The 24,958-nt window shown below is 44.5% G+C and overlaps 1 protein-coding gene across 2 annotated transcripts in view; it reads left to right on the top strand.

The window, feature by feature from the left end:
• The window catches only part of NMD3 (NMD3 ribosome export adaptor), a 167,043-nt gene that overhangs the window by 14,746 nt on the left and 127,339 nt on the right, over positions 1 to 24,958 (top strand). For both annotated transcript variants that reach the window (XM_069213234.1, XM_069213235.1), the window contains exons 4-9: positions 995 to 1,091; positions 14,006 to 14,086; positions 14,581 to 14,709; positions 17,464 to 17,554; positions 18,714 to 18,792; positions 19,139 to 19,235. In XM_069213234.1, the coding sequence (XP_069069335.1) occupies positions 995 to 1,091; positions 14,006 to 14,086; positions 14,581 to 14,709; positions 17,464 to 17,554; positions 18,714 to 18,792; positions 19,139 to 19,235 (574 nt within the window). The remainder of the gene's footprint in view (positions 1 to 994; positions 1,092 to 14,005; positions 14,087 to 14,580; positions 14,710 to 17,463; positions 17,555 to 18,713; positions 18,793 to 19,138; positions 19,236 to 24,958) is intronic.

Raw genomic sequence — 24,958 nt, 5'->3', positions numbered from 1 at the left:
CAGGTAAAGTAGTTAATAAAAAAAAAAACAAAAAAAGTAAAACCGCCTGTTTACTTTTAGCCATACAGTAATCGAGTGACATACATTCCAGTATAAAAGCACCTCTCTTATGCTTCGACCCCTGTTCATATGTTTCAAGAAAGTGTCTACCTATTTATAGCCTACTCTTCTCTTTAGCTGTAGATAACATTTCAACCTATTCCTTAGTTGTAACTTAACTAATTTACTACAGCGAGCATTCCTCACCCTTTCTTTGGCATTGTCTAATACATGAGCGGTCGTATCTTCTGCACTTGCAGTGCTCCCCTTATCCATAGATCTTCTTTAAACGTGAACATTAAATGAAATGGCACTCGGGGTACCTTAATGTCTGCATCAATGTAAATGCTGTCAGAACGAGCCTTCAATCCACCTACCGCAAGTTACATCGCTCAAACAAGGGTATATTTTGCACTATTGTACAAGAATAATTCAGTCATACCTAGTAAGCTGATTGTATCAGGATGTTGATAGTAAATCAGATATTTTGTCTATTTTACTGTGCAAATCATTTTTTTATTTTTTTTACATCTGGTCTTCCTCGGTGGCCAACATCTTTTCATGGTGGTACATTGTTCTCTTTGAAGTACCCCTTCTTATTTACTGTTAGTGCAGTGAATCATATGAGGCCAGTCATTCTTTTAAGATATATACCATTTTGAACCTCAAACTCTTCCTGTAATATGGACCAGTCCTTGTTCTAATTCCTTCCATGGTGTTAAATCACTGAAGTTTCAAATTGCGTATTTGTTTTGCAGAGTTATGGGTGCCAGCCAGCAACTGGTATACTGAGGCCTGGCATTCCTTTGTTATGTTAATGTGTCCTTTATAGTGCACAAGTGCCCGTAGAGAGCAGGTACGCAAGACTGTTTGTTATACACATATGCATATTCATTTGTAGAAGTTGTTTTGTGTTGGTCTAAGTATACTTAGACTTCAGTCTTTATTCACACAGGTATTTGCAGCCACCAGGAACATGGCTACAGTGTGCTTTGGAATCCAGGGAACTTCTGACATTGTGTCTGAAAAAACTGAAAGCATCATTGTCAAAGGTTTGTATTTGTTTAAGTTTTTTTTTCATCACTTTAGTTCTTTTGCTACACAACAGAAAAACAGCAGCTTTATTGGTCTAACAGAAATATGGCATGATAAGAAGGGTAATAATTTTTCAGTCACATAGATCTGCTCTTTGGACACATTAGACAGAATTGTTATTCAGCATGATTCTATTTTAGATTCCCAAGCATTATCTGCTATCCAGTAAGAGGTGCCAGAGTTACTAGTTTATTTTTTTTTCCATTCAGGTAAACATTTATGTATCGGCCATGGGTGTACCAAACACTGGCTCCTTATGATGTTGATTTTCCACAGTGACCTGGGACAGATTTGTTTCTTTCTGCGGGAAACATTAGAGTTATAGCACATTTCACAAGAAAAATAAAGGAAATAGAGGAATCCTCCAGGTTTTACTGTTATTTAGCCATAGAAATGAATGGCATATATAATTTATAAGGACTAATGGCGGCTGTTGGAGATGTTATCTATATTTTGTATGGGCCCAAACGTCACAGGTTGGTGAGCATTGCCAAGGAAGAAGGTGAGTGGGAGAATATGTGAAAATGAAGATTCCTGTGTTTTTAGCCATGGCTTACAGGATGTCTAAATAAGCTAAGTTAAAGGGTAAAAATCTGGTGACTGACACCTCAATGTGAGAAAACATTTGCCATTTGTGTGCCATGATACTAAGGCTGTATACTAGAGATCAATGCCAGTTACCTTCTGTAGGAAGTTGGCTCTGTATGTGCTATTTCAAAGTAAGGAATAGCATGCACAGAGTCCAAGGGTTCCCCTTAGAGGTAAGATAGTGGCAAAAAGAGATAATACTAATGCTCTATTTTGTGGTAGTGTGGTCGAGCAGTAGGCTTATCAAAGGAGTAGTGTTAAGCATTTGTTGTACATACACACACTCAGAGACAAATCCAGGCCAATAGGTTTTGTTATAGAAAAATATCTTTTCTTAGTTTATTTTAAGAACCACAGGTTCAAATTCTACATGTAATATCTCATTTGAAAGGTATTGCAGGTAAGTACTTTAGGAACTTTGAATAATTACAGTAGCATATATACTTTTCACATAAAACACAAATAGCTGTTTTAAAAGTGGACACTTAGTGCAATTTTCACAGTTCCTGGGGGAGGTAAAGTATTGTTAGTTTTTGCAGGTAAGTAACCCACCTACAGGGTTCAGATTTGGGTCCAAAGTAGCCCACTGTTGGGGGTTCAGAGCAACCCCAAAGTCACCACACCAGCAGCTCAGGGCCGGTCAGGTGCAGAGTTCAAAATGGTGCCCAAAACACATAGGCTTCAATGGAGAGAAGGGGGTGCCCCGGTTCCAGTCTGCCAGCAGGTAAGTACTCAGAGGGCAGACCAGGGGGGTTTTGTAGGGCACCGGGGGGGGGACACAAGTTCACACAAAAAGTACACCCTCAGCGGCACTGGGGCGGCCGGGTGCAGTGTAGAAACAAGCGTCGGGTTTCCAATGTAAATCAATGAGAGACCAAGGGATCTCTTCAGCGGTGCAGGCAGGCAAGGGGGGGGGCTCCTCGGGGTAGACACCCCCTGGGCAAGGGAGAGGGCCTCCTGGGGGTCACTTCTGCACTGAAGTTCCGATCCTTCAGGTGCTGGGGGCTGCGGGTGCAGGGTCTTTTCCAGCCGTCGGGATTTTAGAGTCAGGCAGTCGCGGTCAGGGGGAGCCTGGGGATTCCCTCTGCAGGCGTCGCTGTGGGGGCTCAGGGGGGACAACTTTGGTTACTCACAGTCTCGGAGTCGCCGGAGGGTCCTCCCTGAGGTGTTGTTGGTTCTCCACCAGTCGAGTCGGGGTCGCCGGGTGCAGTGTTGCAAGTCTCACGCTTCTTGCGGGGATTGCAGGGGTCTTTAAATCTGCTCCTCTGTAACAAAGTTGCAGTCTTTTTGGAACAGGGCCGCTGTCCTCGGGAGTTTCTAGTCTTTCTTGAAGCAGGGCAGTCCTCTGAGGATTCAGAGGTCGCTGGTCCTGGGGAAAGCGTCGCTGGAGCAGGTTTCTTTGGAAGGCAGGAGACAGGGCGGTAGGACTGGGGCCAAAGCAGTTGGTGTCTTCTTTCTTCTTCTGCAGGGGTTTTCAGCTCAGCAGTCCTCTTCTTGTAAGTTGCAGGAATCTAAATTCTTAGATTCAGGGGAGCCCTTAAATACTAAATTTAAGGGTGTGTTTAGGTCTGGGGGGTTAGTAGCCAATGGCTACTGGCCCTGAGGGTGGGTACACCCTCTTTGTGCCTCCTCCCAAGGGGAGGGGGTCACATTCCTATCCCTATTGGGGGAATCCTCCTTCTACAAGATGGAGGATTTCTAAAAGTTAGTCACCTCACCTCAGCTTAGGGGCTGTCCTGACTGGCCGGTGACTCCTCCTTGTTATTCTCATTATCTCCTCCGGCCTTGCCGCCAAAAGTGGGGCCGTGACCGGAGGGGGCGGGCAACTCCACTAGCTGGAGTGCCCTGTGGTGCTGGAACAAAGGGGGTAAGCCTTTGAGGCTCACCGCCAGGTGTTACAGATCCTGCCTGGGGGAGGTGATAGCATCTCCACCCAGTGCAGGCTTTGTTACAGGCCACAGAGTGACAAAGGCACTCTCCCGATGTGGCCAGCAACATGTCTCGAGTGTGGCAGGCTGCTAGAACCAGTCAGCCTACACGGGTAGTTGTATTAGGTTTCAGGGGGCACCTCTAAGGTGCCCTCTGGGGTGTATTTTACAATAAAGTGCACACTGGCATCAGTGTGCATTTATTGTGCTGAGAAGTTTGATACCAAACTTCCCAGTTTTCAGTGTAGCCATTATGGTGCTGTGGAGTCCGTGTTTGACAGACTCCCAGACCATATACTCTTAGGGCTACCCTGCACTTACAATGTCTAAGGTTTGGCTTAGACACTGTAGGGGCACAGTGCTCATGCACTGGTGCCCTCACCTATGGTATAGTGCACCCTGCCTTAGGACTGTAAGGCCTACTAGAGGGGTGACTTATCTATACTGCATAGGCAGTGTGAGGTTGGCATGGCACCCTGAGGGGAGTGCCATGTCGACGTACTCGTTTTGTTCTCACCAGCACACACAAGCTGGCAAGCAGTGTGTCTGTGCTGAGTGAGGGGTCCCTGGGGTGGCATAAGATATGCTGCAGCCCTTAGAGACCTCTGGCATCAGGGCCCTTGGTACCAGGGGGTACCAGTTACAAGGGACTTACCTGGATGCCAGGGTGTGCCAATTGTGGAATCAAAAGTACAGGTTAGGGAAAGAACACTGGTGCTGGGGCCTGGTTAGCAGGCCTCAGCACACTTTCAATTCAAAACATAGCATCAGCAAAGGCAAAAAGTCAGGGGGTAACCATGCCAAGGAGGCATTTCCTTACACCTTCTTATTGAGGAAATGGTTGACACATATTGTAGCAAATGAGTTGCAGCTTCAAGCCTTGCCCTGCTAAGGATTTTCAAGCACCAGAAAGGTTTGAGTTCCAAGGTAAAACCTTTGACTAGGGCAAGCCTTTATCTGGCAGTGTGGTCCATTGCAAGTTAGCTGCAGATGTTGCCTAGGCTCTGGTCTGCCAAACCCCTTATACAAACATTAGATGTCTACTTTATTATTGTTTTAATTTTTACTTCAACTGTTGAGCACAATATCCTCTTCATCATAGTAATGGCATTTTATAAGGCATCTTATAAATCAAAATCCAACTTGGTTTGGGCATTTTAAGTTGTTGTTATTTGCTGTTTAGTTTTTTTGTTGCACATGTAACAGATGCATTTTACTGAGGAAACACTTGTTAAGTGTTTCAAACCAGAAAATTTGAGCTATGGAACCCATGTAGAAGTTCATTTACCTTTTAGGAATTGGATTGTTTAGACATTGGGAGAATTTAGTCTCGGCTCACATCAAGATGGTAGTTTTACTCACCCATATCTTAATGTGATTTTCTTGACTCCGAATTAAGACTCTCTACAGTCCTTATTTTTTCCTGCCTCAAGAGTTACACTGTTAAACTAGCTTTGCTTGCTAATATCCACTCAGAACAAGATGTACAAATTTCCTCCATAGGAATATGGAATGCCACATGCTTTGACCATATTACCTCAATCTCCACATTGCAATCTCACCCCATTTGGGTGTGTAGCCATATTGCACTAGATCAACGGTACTCAAAGTACGGCCCGCGGGCCGCCAGCGGCCCCACGGACCTAACTTGGCGGCCCGCGAGACGCACACCAAACGCAATAAACAATGGCCGCCGTATGTTAACATAGAGGAGGGCCGCGGGAGCATGCTCCCGCGGCCCTCCTCTATGTTTACATACGGCGGCCATTGTTTATTGCGTTGCCCTGACGATCGTGGAAGCCAAAGCCCCATAAAAGTCAGCGCTTGCAGCTAACTTTTACGGGGCTTTGGTCGTCTGCTTGCTGTCACCGGCTCCACGTCTGCTGCCCGCCTGCCTGCCTGCTGTTCCAGATTTGTGGCATCTTTACAGTGCTTTGAGTCAGGTAAGGCTCTTTGGTTATTTATTTATTTGTTTTTAATGTAGTGTGTGTTACTGGGGTAGGCGTGTGAGCAGATTGCGCTGTGTGTGTGCGCTGTGTGTGTGTGTTACTGGGGTGGGGTGAGAGCAGATGGCGCTGTGTGTGTGCGCGCTGTGTGTGTTACTGGGGTAGGGGTGAGAGCAGATGGCGCTGTATGTGTGCGCGCTGTGTGTGTTACTAGGGTAGGGGTGAGAGCAGATGGCGCTGTGTGTGTTACTGGGGTAGGGGTGAGAGCAGATGGCGCTGTGTGTGTGTGCGCGCTGTGTGTGTTACTGGGGTAGGCGTGAGAGCAGATGGCGCTGTGTGTGTGCGCTGTGTGTGTGTGTTACTGGGGTAGGGGTGAGAGCAGATGGCGCTGTGTGTGTTACTGGGGTAGGGGTGAGAGCAGATGGCGCTGTGTGTGTTACTGGGGTAGGGGTGAGAGCAGATGGCGCTGTGTGCAGATGGCGCTGTGTGTGTTACTGGGGTAGGGGTGGGAGCAGATGGCGCTGTGTGTGTTACTGGGGTAGGGGTGGGAGCAGATGGCGCTGTGTGCAGATGGCGCAGTGTGTGTTACTGGGGTAGGGGTGAGAGCAGATGGCGCTGTGTGTGTGCGCGCTGTGTGTGTTACTGGGGTAGGGGTGAGAGCAGATGGCGCTGTGTGCAGATGGCGCTGTGTGTGTTACTGGGGTAGGGGTGAGAGCAGATGGCGCTGTGTGTGTGCGCGCTGTGTGTGTTACTGGGGTAGGGGTGAGAGCAGATGGCGCTGTGTGCAGATGGCGCTGTGTGTGTTACTGGGGTAGGGGTGAGAGCAGATGGCGCTGTGTGTGTGCGCTGTGTGTGTGTGTTACTGGGGTAGGGGTGAGAGCAGATGGCGCTGTGTGTGTTACTGGGGTAGGGGTGAGAGCAGATGGCGCTGTGTGTGTTACTGGGGTAGGGGTGAGAGCAGATGGCGCTGTGTGCAGATGGCGCTGTGTGTGTTACTGGGGTAGGGGTGGGAGCAGATGGCGCTGTGTGTGTTACTGGGGTAGGGGTGGGAGCAGATGGCGCTGTGTGCAGATGGCGCAGTGTGTGTTACTGGGGTAGGGGTGAGAGCAGATGGCGCTGTGTGTGTGCGCGCTGTGTGTGTTACTGGGGTAGGGGTGAGAGCAGATGGCGCTGTGTGCAGATGGCGCTGTGTGTGTTACTGGGGTAGGGGTGAGAGCAGATGGCGCTGTGTGTGTGCGCGCTGTGTGTGTTACTGGGGTAGGGGTGAGAGCAGATGGCGCTGTGTGCAGATGGCGCTGTGTGTGTTACTGGGGTAGGGGTGAGAGCAGATGGCGCTGTGTGTGTGCGCGCTGTGTGTGTGTTACTGGGGTAGGGGTGAGAGCAGATGGCGCTGTGTGTGTGCGCGCGCTGTGTGTGTTACTGGGGTAGGGGTGAGAGCAGATGGCGCTGTGTGTGTTACTGGGGTAGGGGTGAGAGCAGATGGCGCTGTGTGCAGATGGCGCTGTGTGTGTTACTGGGGTAGGGGTGAGAGCAGATGGCGCTGTGTGTGTGCGCGCTGTGTGTGTTACTGGGGTAGGGGTGAGAGCAGATGGCGCTGTGTGCAGATGGCGCTGTGTGTGTTACTGGGGTAAGGGTGGGAGCAGATGGCGCTGTGTGTGTTACTGGGGTAGGGGTGGGAGCAGATGGCGCTGTGTGCAGATGGCGCAGTGTGTGTTACTGGGGTAGGGGTGAGAGCAGATGGTGCTGTGTGTGTGCGCGCTGTGTGTGTTACTGGGGTAGGGGTGAGAGCAGATGGCGCTGTGTGCAGATGGCGCTGTGTGTGTTACTGGGGTAGGGGTGAGAGCAGATGGCGCTGTATGTGTGCGCGCTGTGTGTGTTGCTGGGGTAGGGGTGAGAGCAGATGGCGCTGTGTGTGATAGACCGGACCCTGCAAGGCTAAGAACTGTGCTGCTGTATCTTTGTCTTGTAATGCTTAGGCACCAAGTTAGACCTTTGTTTGTACAACCTCTAAACAATAATGCTTACTTTTATAACGCATACCCACCAACCCAGTACAGCCAGAGAGAAACCACCCACCCATGAAAACTACCAAAAATCAGATGACAATCCCAATATAAATCAAACCATTTGTGAAGTGTCCAGTGGGGTACACTTTGTGTGATGGGCAAACACCTTCAGCTTACTCCTCCTCCCAGGGGTGCGGATGATAAATGGCTGCTGCATCTAATTAAATGTCTCTTGTGATTAGGATAGGGATATACTCTGGAACATTCCCATTTGGCTCTTGTGATTAGTGTAGGAATATACTACTAGAGCCAGGGCTGTTGAAAATGTCTTACAATAATACACTTTTTTTTATCTGGCCCCTGGCATTTCGCGCACAGTTGATTTCTATTGCTGTGTGACCCAGCATGCTGAAAAAAAACAGTTTCTAAAAAGAGGCCCGTATACCATTCATTGGCCTCATTATCACTCTAGTATTCCTAGCAGGTTGCAAGCATAATTGCAAAAAATACTTTTTATAACATGGTCCTCTGGGAATCGGCAAAGGCCAGCATGTGTGTTGCCAATTGTTAGATCACGGTATGCTTTGTTTCCTTTTACACATCACTTTATATTACTTTGCTGTTGTGCACAGAGGTCTGTAGCGAGACGCAGTGTTGGTCCATTGGTCGTGAGGCGGTGTCGGTCCATCGGTCGCTCGTGAAGTGTTGTCGGTCGTGAAGTGGTGTCGGTCCTTTGGCTGTGAGGGGAAAATCTGATTCCTGACCCTTGAAAATCATTGCACAAACTTGCTGAGACCAATGGCCTACAGTCCAGTTACCAAGCCTTGCAAACGACCCAGATCCATACAGAGTGAACACAGATCATTCCAGGCAGCATGGGAAGAAGAGTACTTGTTTGTTGAATGGCCAAAGGAGAAAGCTACCTGTTTGCTTTGCAAGGAGAAAGTAAATGTTCTTAAGAGATATAACCTGGAACGGCACTACAAAACTCGACACGCAAGTTATAGTGAGAACTTCCCATTGCACTCACAACTGCGTTCAGCAAAAGTGGCATCGTTAAAGCAAACACTTCTTTCCCAGCAGAAGCTCTTCCTTTGCCAAATGAAGGAATCTGAGGCTGTTACAGAAGCATCATTCAAAATATGCTACCTGCTTGCCAAACATAAGAAGCCATTCACGGAGGCAGAGCTGGTGAAGAAATGTTTCCTTTCAGCAGCTGAAACTTTGTTTGAGAACTATAGGAACAAATCCAGCATTTTAAAAGAAATTGGTGCCTTACAGCTATCGGATTCCACTTGTGCACGCAGAATAGAGGCAATGGGTGAAAATATCCAGGAGCAGGTGATCAAAGCTGTCAGAGAGTCACCGTTCTTCAGCATTGCCATGGATGAGTCCACAGATATAGGCGATGTGGCCCAGTTATTAGTTTGGGTGAGGTATTTGGACCAATCACTTCATCCCAAAGAAGAGCTCCTGTGCCTTCTACCACTGCACGGGTGTAGGAAGTTGGCTCTGTATGTGCTATTTCAAAGTAAGGAATAGCATGCACAGAGTCCAAGGGTTCCCCTTAGAGGTAAAATAGTGGTAAAAAGAGATAATACTAATGCTCTATTTTGTGGTAGTGTGGTCGAGCAGTAGGCTTATCCAAGGAGTAGTGTTAAGCATTTGTTGTACATACACATAGACAATAAATGAGGTACACACACTCAGAGACAAATCCAGCCAATAGGTTTTGTATAGAAAAATATCTTTTCTTAGTTTATTTTAAGAACCACAGGTTCAAATTTAACATGTAATATCTTGTTTGAAAGGTATTGCAGGTAAGTACATTAGGAACTTTGAATCATTTCAATTGCATGTATACTTTTCAAGTTATTCACAAATAGCTATTTTAAAAGTGGACACAGTGCAATTTTCACAGTTCCTGGGGGAGGTAAGTTTTTGTTAGTTTTACCAGGTAAGTAAGACACTTACAGGGTTCAGTTCTTGGTCCAAGGTAGCCCACCGTTGGGGGTTCAGAGCAACCCCAAAGTTACCACACCAGCAGCTCAGGGCCGGTCAGGTGCAGAGTTCAAAGTGGTGCCCAAAACGCATAGGCTTCAATGGAGAGAAGGGGGTGCCCCGGTTCCAGTCTGCTTGCAGGTAAGTACCCGCGTCTTCGGAGGGCAGACCAGGGGGGTTTTGTAGGGCACCGGGGGGGGACACAAGCCCACACAGAAATTTCACCCTCAGCGGCGCGGGGGCGGCCGGGTGCAGTGTTAGAACAAGCGTCGGGTTCGCAATAGAAGTCAATGAGAGATCAAGGGATCTCTTCAGCGCTGCAGGCAGGCAAGGGGGGGCTTCCTCGGGGAAACCTCCACTTGGGAGAGGGACTCCTGGGGGTCACTTCTGCAGTGAAAGTCCGGTCCTTCAGGTCCTGGGGGCTGCGGGTGCAGGGTCTTTTCCAGGCGTCGGGACTTAGGTTTCAGAGAGTCGCGGTCAGGGGAAGCCTCGGGATTCCCTCTGCAGGCGGCGCTGTGGGGGCTCAGGGGGGACAGGTTTTGGTACTCACAGTCGTCGAGTAGTCCGGGGGTCCTCCCTGAGGTGTTGGTTCTCCACCAGCCGAGTCGGGGTCGCCGGGTGCAGTGTTGCAAGTCTCACGCTTCTTGCGGGGAGATTGCAGGGTTCTTTAAAGCTGCTTCTTTGGATAAAGTTGCAGTCTTTTTGGAGCAGGTCCGCTGTCCTCGGGAGTTTCTTGTCGTCGTCGAAGCAGGGCAGTCCTCAGAGGATTCAGAGGTCGCTGGTCCCTTTGGAAGGCGTCGCTGGAGCAGAGTTCTTTGGAAGGCAGGAGACAGGCCGGTGAGTTTCTGGAGCCAAGGCAGTTGTTGTCTTCTGGTCTTCCTCTGCAGGGGTTTTCAGCTAGGCAGTCCTTCTTCTTGTTGTTGCAGGAATCTAAGTTTCTAGGGTTCAGGGTAGCCCTTAAATACTAAATTTAAGGGCGTGTTTAGGTCTGGGGGGTTAGTAGCCAATGGCTACTAGCCCTGAGGGTGGGTACACCCTCTTTGTGCCTCCTCCCAAGGGGAGGGGGTCACAATCCTAACCCTATTGGGGGAATCCTCCATCTGCAAGATGGAGGATTTCTAAAAGTTAGTCACCTCAGCTCAGGACACCTTAGGGGCTGTCCTGACTGGCCAGTGACTCCTGCTTGTTGCTTTCTTTGTTCCCTCCAGCCTTGCCGCCAAAAGTGGGGGCCGTGGCCGGAGGGGGCGGGCAACTCCACTAAGCTGGAGTGCCCTGCTGGGCTGTGACAAAGGGGTGAGCCTTTGAGGCTCACCGCCAGGTGTTACAGCTCCTGCCTGGGGGAGGTGTTAGCATCTCCACCCAGTGCAGGCTTTGTTACTGGCCTCAGAGTGACAAAGGCACTCTCCCCATGGGGCCAGCAACATGTCTCTAGTGTGGCAGGCTGCTGGAACTAGTCAGCCTACACAGACAGTCGGTTAAGTTTCAGGGGGCACCTCTAAGGTGCCCTCTGGGGTGTATTTTGCAATCAAATGTACACTGGCATCAGTGTGCATTTATTGTGCTGAGAAGTTTGATACCAAACTTCCCAGTTTTCAGTGTAGCCATTATGGTGCTGTGGAGTTCGTGTTTGACAAACTCCCAGACCATATACTCTTATGGCTACCCTGCACTTACAATGTCTAAGGTTTTGTTTAGACACTGTAGGGGTACCATGCTCATGCACTGGTACCCTCACCTATGGTATAGTGCACCCTGCCTTAGGGCTGTAAGGCCTGCTAGAGGGGTGACTGACCTATACTTGCATAGGCAGTGAGAGGCTGGCATGGCACCCTGAGGGGAGTGCAATGTCGACTTACTCATTTTGTTCTCACTAGCACACACAGGCTTGTAAGCAGTGTGTCTGTGCTGAGTGAGGGGTCTCTAGGGTGGCATAATACATGCTGCAGCCCTTAGAGACCTTCCCTGGCATCAGGGCCCTTGGTACCAGAGGTACCAGTTACAAGGGACTTATCTGGATGCCAGGGTGTGCCAATTGTGGAACCAATGGTACATTTTAGGTGAAAGAACACTGGTGCTGGGGCCTGGTTAGCAGGGTCCCAGCACACTTCTCAGTCAAGTCAGCATCAGTATCAGGCAAAAAGTGGGGGGTAACTGCAACAGGGAGCCATTTCTTTACAACGGGCACACAAGAGGAGAAGATATTCTGGACAGTATCTGCAACTACTTCGAAACACATCACATACCACTGGACAGTCTTGTTAGCATCACAACAGATGGCGCGCCTGCTATGGTAGGCCATGACAGAGGCTTTGTATCTTTGCTTAAAAAGAAGCTCACTGGACAGCCTGTAATAGACTACCACTGCATTATTCATCAGGAAGTTCTGTGTGCAAAATTAAAGCATGGAGAACTGAATAACGTCCTAAAACTTGCAGTGAAAATTGTTAATTTTATTCGTGCCAAAGCCCTTAACCATAGACTTTTTAAGGCTATGCTGCAGGATTCTGAAGCTGAATATACAGACCTCTTGATGCACACTGAAGTGCGATGGCTAAGCAAAGGGAAAGTTCTGGAGCGGTTCATTGCTTTGCTTTCTGAAATTGAACACTTTACAAACAGCAGAGGTCAAACATTCCCAGAACTAAAGGATGTGAAATGGCTTTTAGTGCTCCATTTTCTTTCAGATCTATTTGCACACTTCAATGCTCTTAATTTGATGCTGCAAGGCAAACAACAGCTTGTGTGGTCCATGATGAATGGTATTTACTCATTTGAAAGTAAGCTTGTGCTATTCAAAGAACAACTGGATGTTGCTGACTTCACCCACTTTCCAAAACTGTTGGCTGTGACTCAGAGGTTTCCAAATGCACAAGAAATGCTGCCAACGCTAAATCTTGGTGCATGTCTTGAGGAAATTTCTGGGGAGATCAAAAGGCGATTTTCTCAATTCAGAACCCTCACCCCCCTATTCAGGCTGGTTGAAAACCCCTGGATGGTGAGTGCACGAAATCTTGATGCTGTTGAACTTATTGGCGTGAAAAGACCGCAAGCACAAATGGAGCTGATAGACATGCAGCATAACTCAGCTCTTGAAGCATCTTTTTTGGGGCAGGCACCAGAAGAATTCTGGAACACTGTGCCTTCTGACAAATTTCCTGTTCTTTTTACAGTGGCCCAGAAAATAATTTGTATGTTCGGGTCAACATATGTTTGCGAAAGTTCGTTTTCCACAATGGGACTTTTGAAGAGTAAATTCAGAAATAAGCTAACAGACTTGCATCTGGATCAGCTCTTAAGGCTTGCCGTTTCAGACATAATACCAGATTACAGAACACTAATAAGAGACATGAAGTGCAAAATAAGTTCGTAGTATGTCTTCCTTTGACATACCTATTTTCCAGACTCAGAGAAAACTGTGCTGCATTGGGCCTGTGCTGAATATCCTGTTCACAAGAATTACCATGCCATGCCTCTTAAGATTACTATTGTCTGATAATAAAAATGTTTTTCAAAATGTCCCCTTTGTAGGTTTGTAGTTATACCTGGATTCAAAATACAGCATTGTTTAGCATTGTTTTGAAAAAGGGGGTGGGGTGGTTGTTCCCCCTCTAAGCCCGCCCCCTCTAAGCCCCGCCCCCCACTGTCACTTCAGTGTGGCCCTCGGCCGCAAACCATACTGCAATTTTGGCCCCCGAGAAAAAGTTTGTGAGTACCCATGCACTAGATGATATTAAGTGCATACCCCAACATACAAGAAAATTAAATTGAACGCCCCGAAACTTTGGTGAAGACTTACCACCCTTTGCTGCAAAGAGATCAACCATTTCCATTTAGGCAGTCCCCTCCTACCATTTCTCTATTGGGTTTGTTGACTCACTCTTCCTACTTGCACACTACAGCTGCATACCATGTCCTCCGTAACATGTAATCAATTGTTTGTTTGAAATAATTAAAAGTGAAATGCTTCAAAATCCTGAAATGTGGTATTCACTATTCAAAACGTCAAACATGGATTTGTAATCAGGGATAAATCACCATGTGTTGTGTGTGTGTGTGTGTGTGTGTGTGTATATATATGTGTGTGTGTGTATAATATATGGTTTAAAAATAGTATTGCTGATATTTTTGTTTTTACATACGTCAGTCTCTGTATACGGCTTATTTCATAATTGTTTTAAGAACGGCAGTGAGTGAGGGAAACTGTAAATTACTGAACACGACTGGTTGAAGAAATGTTAGGTTTCAGTTTTGTCTGATATTTATGTGCTGCCACTTTAAACTTTCAGCCATCTTGAATTGTACCCGCCTCATTCATCATTGTATGATAAATAATGCATTTTACCATAAAGAATTAGACATGGTCTTTTACCATATTTCTCATTTCTATTTGTTCCGGATGAAGGTGCGTCTCATAGATGCAGGCTTTGTTTGGACTGAACCTCACTCCAAGAGACTTAGAGTCAAATTAACAATTCAAAAAGAGGTAAGTAAAGTGTCATGACTTAATCACTAACCCTTATAGGCATGTGTCCACTTAAGGCCCGTTTTTTTTATTATGAAACATTATTTACAGTATACTTCAGACGGGTCTTATTTGTCATATAGAGCATCATTGTGGGAGACTAAGAACCTCTGATTAACAGGAGTTCTCAAAACACAGAAATCTGAATTGAGTAAAACTTTGGAAGTCTTTGTGTAAGAAATGGTAATACAAAAAGCTTTTCACTGAACAGTTTTTAAAATGTTATATACTTTAGAGGTTGTCCTCTTCTCCTTTTGATGTCTTAAAAGTCACAGGAATACTAAAGATGTTGTTGGAGGTAAAACAGTCACATGTCAAGTTCAGGGATCTTAAAGAAAAGTATTACTGCTAGTAAAGCTAACATGTTTGCTGCAATTAGAAAATTATTTTGGTTTCAAAATGGTAATTTGCTAATGCAAGCAAATCCTTACAGAATGAGAAATAATGTTTTTCAGGTCCTTAATGGAGCAATCCTGCAGCAAGTGTTTCTGGTGGAATATGTGATTCAGTCTCAGATGTGTGATGACTGCCATAGAGTGGAAGCAAAGGATTTCTGGAAAGCTGTTGTACAAATCAGACAGAAGGTACAGTTTGTTATGCTTTTTGGAACAAGGTTTTCTCTGGTTCCATAATCTTAAACACAGTATACTTCATCCATCTTTATTCTTACAGCAGTTGGTCAACCACCATTTTACTCATTAGGGTCAAGGCTTGTTTGGAGCAAACTGCAGACATAATTGGTGCCACAGACAAAAGTTCCAAGTGGACTGGATTTACAGAACTCACTTTGTGTGTACTAACAGGTTTACCAATATTACCTATATATGTTTTTTTAAAAGTCCAAGTATTATACTTTGGATAATGTGTTACATCACATTTAATCCAGTTTCCTTGTTTTCTTGAAAGTATAATTTTAATTTAGTTATAATCGAGCATGGATGGACACACTATTTTTGGTTTTGTAACTACCTTAAAACCCAGGGAAACAACAAAAAGCAGATAATTTTATTCATGTATTGTGAATTATGTATATGTCAGCATTATACTCGGGCCCCGAAAAATCATTAAAATATTACTAGACCTGCAGGTCGAGTAGCTTGAATAATCTACTTGACTTGACTATAATGTACTTGACCCGGAAACTGGTCTCAAATTGTGTGATCCCAGGCAAATATTGGATTTTACAGTTGCCTTTTTCTTCATTCTCATATGGGTGCACCTTCAAATATGTGAGTTCAGCGTTTCTGTTGTAAATTTTTTTTAAAAATCCTCTTTTGTTTGAAATGTACTTGACTATAATGTACTTGACCCGGAAACTGGTCTCAAATTTTGTGATCCCAGGCAAATATTGTATTTTACAGTCGCCTTTTTCTTCATTCTCATATGGGTGCACCTTCAAATATGTGAGTTCAGCGTTTCTGTTGTAAAAATCCTCTTTTGTTTGAAATATACTAAACATTTGCTCCATATATAATAATAAATCTAGCCCACAAATAGGGTACATATGAGCCGTGCATGACTTGCCTCTTAGTTTACTAATAGCATTACCGTCAGGGCAGGAGTGTTTCTCAGTTTACGTTTAAACACTCACTTTTAATTAATAGATTATTAAAGCATGATGTGGTAGCACACTGTCATTTACATACAGTAAATTTCCAAAAACCTTCCCACTAACCTGCAGCTTTACTGATAAAACCATATATTGTATTAACAATAATCTGTGAAAATTGGTTTCAGAAAACATTTATCATTTGCTAATCACAAAGTAAAGTGTTCTGATTTTTTTGTTTTCCTCTGAACACCGAGCAAATGTGACAAGAATAAGATTTAAAGGCATCTTAATTGCTAATTCAGTTTTTGACTGCACAGAACACCTGTTCTTTGCCCACTTGCCAGAAGGGTCAAGTGGAATCTAAAAATATCTCGACCTCATCAAAAAAAATGTGAGTGGTCAGTAGATTTTTCGAGCCCTGAGTAACACTACTTTGAATTGTGTATATAAACCTTATTCGTAATGGATTTTAATTGGGATGAGCTTTAGCTCATTCAAATTTTAAACTTTTGAATAGCCGAATGCTTATAGTTTTGCTCTACTCTTAATGTGTATACTTAAACTGTATGTTTTCTTGGTGTGAATGATCTATTCAAGAGTTACCCCAGTTGTACTGGTGTTTATTATTTATTACGGTATTTTTCTGTTTGTGTAAATTTTCTCACTGTCTTAAAGTATTTTTTTTATTTATTTTTTTATTTTATTTTTTGGCTCATAAAACACTCTTCGTAGGAGAATGCACACACTTTTTAAGGAAAAACTGTCTTGCAAAAATTCTTCTACATTAATTTTTGTCTCAAGCTGAGTTCTGCACCAACTGTAAAACTTCTCTATGTGCAAGCTGTCAAGTTTCCATACACAAATTGAATTTGGTCTACACCTGTATATCACTTTTGTTTTTTAATTAGCTTTGTTATAAATACAATTGAAAATGACTAGACAATGCAGACATTAAAATCTAATTGAAACTGGCTGAAGCGTTTATTTCCAAAGTTTAATATGGAATTTTGACTTCACATGATTCGTAAACTATTAATGTTGTATCCTTTGCAGTTATGTGTAGCAGTCAACGTTAAAAAAAGTATTGACATTCCAGAATTCTAATATTTTTTTTTTTTCTTCAGAAAATTAAAACTAACTGCAGGCAAAAAAACACAAATGTCAGTTTAGTTCTGCCAAGCTGTCCAGACAACACAGTGACCTATGGTTTTTGTTTTTGTTTTATCTTAGAGTAATTTTTCCCTGCTAATTATTGCAGAAGGTTTATATTGTGGTCCGAGTACTTTTGCGCCTTATGATTCTGTCAGTGCACCATTTAATCGCTTCTGAAAGGCTATTATGACTACAGCCCACATTAATCGGCTTGTCTCTTTTCTCCATTCCCTGCTGTCCAGATCTACTATGATGGAAGAAAGCAGATGTGAGGAGTTCTTGACATCCAATTTAATTTTATTGTCTAGCGGGGTGAGACATAATCTTTAGGGAAGCAAGGGATATGGCAGTATTTGGAGCCTTGCAGGAGTATGACAGCGTCTAGTACCACTGCTTCAATAGGGTGTATTTTTTTTTTTTTTTTTTTTTTACATTACAACATTACTCTGATTGGCGGTAAGGCTATTTGAACGTTTTGCTTGCCTCTTTAGAAAGCTTCTTTCATTTAAATTCCTGTGAACATTTGATGAAGCTGGTGTTTAGGTGAAATAGGTGTTCGTATCACATTCCTTTTTAGTTCTGCTTGTTAAAAAACAAAACAAAAAAAAAAACATTGTTTTAATTTCACTTTTAGGTTCCACATAAGAAGACCTTCTATTACCTAGAGCAGATCATTTTGAAGCATAGACTTCATCAGAACACTCTGCGTATTAAAGAGATTCATGGTAAGGAAAGTACTGTTGAAAAAGTTCAACTCAAAGTGACATACGATGTCCTGACGTGTGTATCAGACAGCTAAAGGCTACCAAGGCTAGAAAAGAAATACAGCTCTTAAGTAGACATCATAGCTTGCCAGGGAAATTTGACCTAAGAAGTGCTCATCAAAGCTTATCAAACTGTGCCAAAGATTCAGGGTAAAAATGCTTGGCTATAATGCTGTTCCTAGTGTACCAAACGGATTCAGAGTAAGATCTGCAGAAATAAAGGGAACCATCATACTGTATGTTGAATTTCATTGTAAAATAGACACCACAAACTGTTCATTGAAGCATGCCAAAGAGGTTCTAGGTTAGATATGCACCACTAAAAGGTAACAATCGTAGTGTGTGCCAGAGTGTCCCAGCAAGACGGGCATCACAAACTTTTTTCATCATAGTGAGCCAACCATATTCAAGCTGAGAAACACACGACTAGAAGTGTGCAATATTCTGTGCCACAGAAGTTCATAATCCTGCAAGTTGAAGGTGCATTCTTCTGAGTACTTGCAATAAACCTGCGGTTTTAGCAGTATTGCTTCCATTGTAAAGAATTTTACTCTGCAGACCGTAGCTTAGAATGCCCCGTTGTCATGATGCTCTGCTGTAAACTGGTAGATTATTAGACTGTTTTTTTTTTTTTTTTTTAGACCAATAGTTCACTTAAAGAACAATTCCACAATCTATATATTTGGCAGTGGAATAAATGTGGCCAAGTGCAACTTTTATTTTTGAACTTGAGTATCATTTAAACTGCCATTCAGTGAAGTATTTCCACAGTGCTTGGGACAAATATCAGTTTTTCTGATTAATCTAATTGAATGACTCGCCCCTTAGTGCCTTGCATATTCCATGTTAAAATCACTTTAGAGAGGAAAACCACTGGATTCTCGAATGTAAACTATTGTGCTTTGGTTTTGGGTAAAAACCTTTTGTTCATACAGTCCACGTATTTAGAAACTGCATGGCGTACAATATGTTTTTTCTGAGCAGTCCTAATACACTTCACTTGGCACATCTACATAGATAGCCCACTAATTTCGCTCAAGGTTGATGCTCTTTATGACGAATGTAGCTTAAACATGAAACACAATGTGAATTCTTTAACTATGTTTTTGTTTATTTTCAGAGGGTCTTGATTTTTACTATGCTTCGAAACAACATGCCCAAAAGATGGTGGAGTTTCTTCAATGCACAGTTCCTTGCAGGTTTGTGTTTGCACCAAATCTTAAGCTTTTTTTGGGGTTTTGTAAAGTATGTGATGTGGCAGCAATCGAAGTCTGATCTACCATTCACTTCTTGTTTCTTACTATGGCATACTTCCTGCTATTCATATATCGTGTTTGGGACATACTTAACCGTGTTTTGACCGTAATCTGCTGTTTCTTTTTTGACACTTTAGATGCATCATGATCGCTAAATTTCATCACAGCTAATTGCTAAGAGGCTCATAGTTAAAATGTAGAGCTCTAAAAAAAAACTTACGGACCCAGTATAAGTGAAAACGTGTTTTCCTTGTATAATATTGTGTTGCATTTTTTTTTTTTTTTATAGGTACAAGACCTCACAGCGTTTAATTTCTCATGACATTCATAGCAATACTTACAATTACAAAAGTACTTTCTCCCTGGAAATTGTTCCAATATGCAAGGTAATCTTTATAAATAAAGCTATTCAGCACATGTTTGACAATGCAGCTGTGAACTATACATATATTGTTCCTTTTTGCCATAGTTTTCCATTGATACTACTTAGGGTGGAAATATCCAGAAGCAATTTGTGCATTGTCTAGCAAAGAAACATTCCTTTATCAGATCCTTGACCTACTCCAAATATGATTCCCTAATGATTTTCCTTCATCCTTGAGATGTAGTCATGATTCATATGTTTGGCATGGCGAAGCATTGGAAAGCTGCATGCAGTTAGTTTAAGGGTAACTATTAGGAAGGTTGAGGAAAGGGAATAAATATGTTTTGACGCTCTCTTTATAGACTTAATATTCTAGGGCATATAGTTTGTTGAATGTATCCCAAGTCAAATTGTATCAGACATGATATTTTGACCACACTGATTTATATTTAGTCCCCACCACCACCAAACCAACTTCCACAGATGCATAACCAGCGTCGCCGACTGAATGAAAGAAACCTGCTTGCAGCTAAACACAGCCAAGACTGAAGTTCTTGGGAAGAGCAGCAACACATGGAACGACTCCTGGTGGCCTCAGAACTAGGACATGCACCCACTCGCTCTGAACATGCCAGAAACCTTGGAATAATAATTGACAACAGGCTTACCATGTAATCACATATTAACTCTGTCTCCTCCGGTTGGTTCTTCACACTGCACATCCGTCGTAAGATCTTCAAGTGACTACCCCTGCACATGAGACGCACTTTGACACAGGCCCTCATCATTCGTCAACTAGACTACAGCAACCACCTTTATGTAGGAATCTCCTTGCAGCTCCTACAGAGACTTCATACTGTACAGAATGCTGCTGCCAGACTCATCCCCAACCTTCCCAGACGATCACACATCACTTCACATCACACCAGACCTCAGGCAACTGCACTGGCTCCCTATGCAGAAGAGGTATGTTTCAAGCTGCTCACCCATGCACACAAAGCTTTACGCAACCAAGGACACACCTACATTATCCACCACCTGAGTTTTCACCAACCGGCAAGAAGACTACTCTCTGCCTCCCTATCACTTGCCCACATGCCATGCATCCACCGAAGCAGAAGTGGAGGACGTGCCTTCTCCCACATAGCAAAAGTCTGGAACAGCCTCCCCACGCATCTCCGGACCATCACCTCTCATCTGGAATTCTGTAGAGTCTGTTGGAAGCTGACTTGATATGGCATAACAACTTTAGATATATTGTGCAAAGAGTCCAGGGGTTTCCTTACTAGTTGACAGGGGCTTGCTCTAGCAATCCCAAAGTGCTCTTTTAGGGTGTAGTGTATTCGAACAGCCTTAAGCTTATCAGAGAGGAGTGTTGGACATCTGCAAATATACACAGAACAACAAGACACAGGACTCCAGAAGGAGATCCACACCAATTTACCAAAAATAACAAGTATCTTTATATATGTGTGTGTGTGTATATATATATATAGGTGTGTGTGTATGTATGTATGTATGTATGTATATGTATGTGTGTATATATATATATATATATAGAATAAATACGGTCCGGTAAGTATGTTTCAGAGGAAACATACTTTTAGGTTTCAAAAGTCAACAGTGCATTTTTCAGAAGCTGCAATGTTATCCTATGGACAGAAAAGTTCTGCATTCAGATATAGTACATCGACTTTTAGGACTAATTACCTGGACTTAAGGTAAGTATTGGGCAAGGGTCAGGACCACACCAACCGTTCACACCGGACGGCACTGGGGCGGCTGGGTGCTGAGGTGTAGTACGGCTTTGGGTGCCCAGTGTTAGTCAACTGGGATTGGTCCAGTTGAAAAGAGGATGCAGACTTGGACAGGGAGTCTGGTCAAGGAGAACCTATAGGTGGGTTGAAGTCTTGAGATGCTTGGGGACGGAGGGACATCTTTGGTACTCTTCTCCACAGGCCAGGGGCGACTGGTGCAGAGGTGTCCTGAGGCGTTGGGTTTTCTCTACAGGGAGCGCTTGTGGTTAAGGGGTCCAGCGAGCAGAGGCTACAGGTGGCGTTGGTGAATTGACTTTGTCTCTGGAAGTCTGGGGGACCACGTTGGAACGGTTGGCCCACTCTAGATCGGGCTAGGCGGCACAGGTGCAGTGGGGCTTTCCAGTGTCCGGTTTTTGTGGTCCGGAGTCCTCCCAGGTTCATCACGGGAATTCCTGGGTCTTTGTTGAAGGCAGGCAGTCCTCTCAGGCTTTTGGAGGCACAGCAGCTGTAGGACAAGTCCACTTTGGCCAAATCTGCTGGAACAGCAGACAGGAAGGCAGGGCTGGAGCCAAGTGAGGTGCTTCTTCTACAGTCTTTGCTTTTGTGGCTCTTGGGTGTCCTCCTTCTAGTAGGTCAGCAGGAATCTGATTTACTTGTCTCAGGAGCTCCCCTAAATACTGAATTTAGGGGTGTTTCGGGGAGTGTAGGGTAGTAGCCAGTGGGCTACTTACTCCCGGGGTCATACACCTCGTAAATGACCACTTCCTGTGGGAAGTGGGCATACCCTTGTCCTTGAGTTCCTAAATCTGCCAACACTGAGGTGGCACATTACTAAATGTTGTGTACACATCCGGCAGCCCACCTCGGGAGTGGGACTGTCCTGAGGGGTGGACACACTTCTGAATACTAAATTTCCTGTCGGTCCAGGTGCCAAATAGGCCCTGGGGAAAAGGGGGGTGGGGGCCAACATCTCTCCTTTGAGTGAAGCCAGATCTGCATACCAAGGGTGGTGAGCCTTGGAATGCAGATTTGCAGGTCATCCTGTTACGTGGAGTGTGTAAACACCTCTTTAAAAGCAGGCTTTGTTTCTTGCTGCCCGAGAGCAAAGGCTCTCACCTTTGGGTCAGAGTCATGTCTGGTGGTGGCAGACTGGCTAAAACTCTTCAGTCTGAACACTGGTAGTTGGTAGGTTTTCAGGGGGCACCCCTAAGATGCCCTCTGGGTGCATGTATTGATAAACCTATCACTGGCATCAGTGAGGATTTATTATTAGAAGATGTTTGATGCCAAACATCCCTAGTTTCAGTGAAGCCATCATGTAGCTGGGGCACTCGTATTGACCAGGGTCCAGCACATGTACTTAACCTGGTTTTCCTGTTCACTTACTATGTCTAAGGAGCAACAAAGACCTAGCAGGGGGATTTTTGCTCATGCAGATATGTCCTCACATGCTATGTAATGTACTCCGCCTTAGGGCTGTAAAGCTATTTATTATAAAATCTATTTACATCTTAATAATTGTTGGTTGGTATTTTTCTGTCTCTACACATTCTTAAACAATGAACAGTCCCCTCTTTTGTGAAGGAACGTTATGGTGCTATTAGAAACATGGGGGTCTGGCTCCTGGTCTGATCACTTTCCTTCTTGAAAGTATACCTACAGATGGAGCCTATCACGACTTGCTGTCATCAGACTATCACCAGGCCCAGTGGTATGCTGTGGTTGGAGGCCTCCATGTGCTCCAATCACAATATCGCCTCCAGCTGAGTTTTCCCCCTCAGATTAAGATCATCTATGTGTAGGTGCAACCTTTCTGCAGATGAGACCTCTAGACTCTGCACAACATGATAATTCAGTAAGCCCAGGAAAAATCACTTGGATTGAGAAGGCCAGAAGGCACACAGTCCTTGTCACTTGTCTTAGCGAGAGTCTGTCTCATGAGTCCCTACTGCAGCTTCCTCCTTCTGTTGATGGAGCTTAACATTGTGGATGCAGAATCAACTCTAATACCTTAAAGGTTTATGGACCAGATTGATTGGAGCACAGATTTCTCCATGTTGTTGACGAAAGCCCAAATTTGTAGCAGGTCTCCTGATATCTGGTAGTAGTTCCCGAGTCATATGGAATCCTGGTGCATAGTAACGAATTCATTGAGATAGAAGATTTAGTAGATTTTTCTCACTTCTCTAGCCCTTAGGAATTCTGTGCCAGCCTCAATAGCTTGTTGGATGGCCAGGAAATGTGAGAAAACCTAAAGGTTAAGAATATGAACCTGGGATGGAGGCTGTTTTTACAATGGTTCCAGTGTGTTCCAAACAGGGAACATACTTGTCATTCACTTTTCATTCTTCTGTGGAAAAGCATAGGGGCTGAGGTCTTCTCTTCTCTCTCAAAGAATTCTATGCACATCACCGCAGCTGCACAATACCTTCCCAGGCAACAGTGCGCTCTGCAGTACTGCAAAGCATCACCTGCAGAAACGATGTATCATTTGAAGAATACAGGCGTACCTGGTAAGTTCCTCACTCTTGGAATTGAGCAGGCTTAATCAACCCCTTAGTTTTAGAAGCGAAAGGGTGATGCTCAACTTGAGAGCCATGTGTGTTATAGTTCCTCAGTCCTCTGGCCACTCCCCTGGCAGGAAAGAAACCTCCAAAATTATGTGAATATGGCCACTGGTTATTGCGATTGAAGCCCTGCACCTTCTGGGAGTCATGGAAGCATTCACCTTCAGACAAGTGCCCCCTTCCTCTCTCATCCATGCTGAAAACCTTTTGGCTAAAGAGCCTTTTCATGAAGGATTGAGCATTATCAAGGGAATTCAAGGTAGATATAAATTTCAGACTTCCCTAACTAATGGACAAAACATTTCCCAAAGAGGAAACCCTGAGCCACTGGTTATGCCACATGAGGCCCAGTCTCCAAACCTGGGGTCCACGTAGATCAGCAGAGACTGCCTTTCTCCCATTGGATGTTGCACAGTTCCCATTGGATGTTGCACAGTTGGCGTTCAAGAGATCCCGTTGTACTCTGCCAGACAAAATATTAGAGATAGGGCTATCCCAAGGTTTTGCATTCTCTGCCATTTCCAGGATCTTCATTGACGGTCCTGCAATTTCAAGAAGGCTTCAACCTATAACTAGGGAGTCTGGTAAATTGAGTTGGAGGATTTGGGGGTGGGGGATTGGAGGGAAAAGGCCAGTCGAGACCACAGAAGTGTCTCGGCTGGAAACGCCGACTTCTTGGTGTGTTTTGTTTACAGCCCTTACAGGTGTCTTAAAATGGTTGGGCTGATGCACCACACAAGCAAGCTCCTAAGATGAAGAGAAAGATTGCACAGTCAGGAATGCATTTTTCCTTTCACCATTGCACATTACTGTGAGGAAGTGATGTGACTTTATATTGTTAGAACAAATAGAAAGAGCACTTGATACCCCCAGCTTGAACTACTTATGTTCCGTACTATATAGAATGGTCCTGGGAGAGAGTTTAAGCAATGGTCACTGCTGTTGCATATGCAACCCACTGCCCGGGCTGTCTCATCCAGTTATCTGATTTGTATATGATGGAGAGGCGGACAAGACAAGGTTGTCTGCTGTCCTCCCTACTCTTTGCTTTATCTGTGAAACCACTAGCTTGTAGATTTGGCCAGGGTGTTTGTTGTGAGGGTGTACTTGGGCTCAATACCTCAAATTATATATCCTTGTAGGCGGATGAACTACTGTTGCTTCTGCAGAACATATATGTTAAAATCATGAAAGCTATTAACTCCCTTAATAGATTTGGGAATCCTTCAGGACTGCAAATGAATTGAAGTAAGTCCAGAGCACACTTAAGAACTCAGCTAGGGATGGGGAAGAATCCTTGGCTGTACTGAGCAAGCTCAAATGAGAACCAGTTATTTTGCCCTGATATTACAACTTTAAAAGCCTCCAATTCTAGAAGTCTGGATGAGGCTGCCCCCTATTCTCAGTGAAGTAGCCGCGTA

Source organism: Pleurodeles waltl, chromosome 11, assembly GCF_031143425.1.
Source record: "Pleurodeles waltl isolate 20211129_DDA chromosome 11, aPleWal1.hap1.20221129, whole genome shotgun sequence".
In the NCBI taxonomy this organism is placed as follows: Eukaryota; Metazoa; Chordata; class Amphibia; order Caudata; family Salamandridae; genus Pleurodeles; species Pleurodeles waltl.
This window is presented reverse-complemented; position numbering and strand designations above follow the sequence as displayed.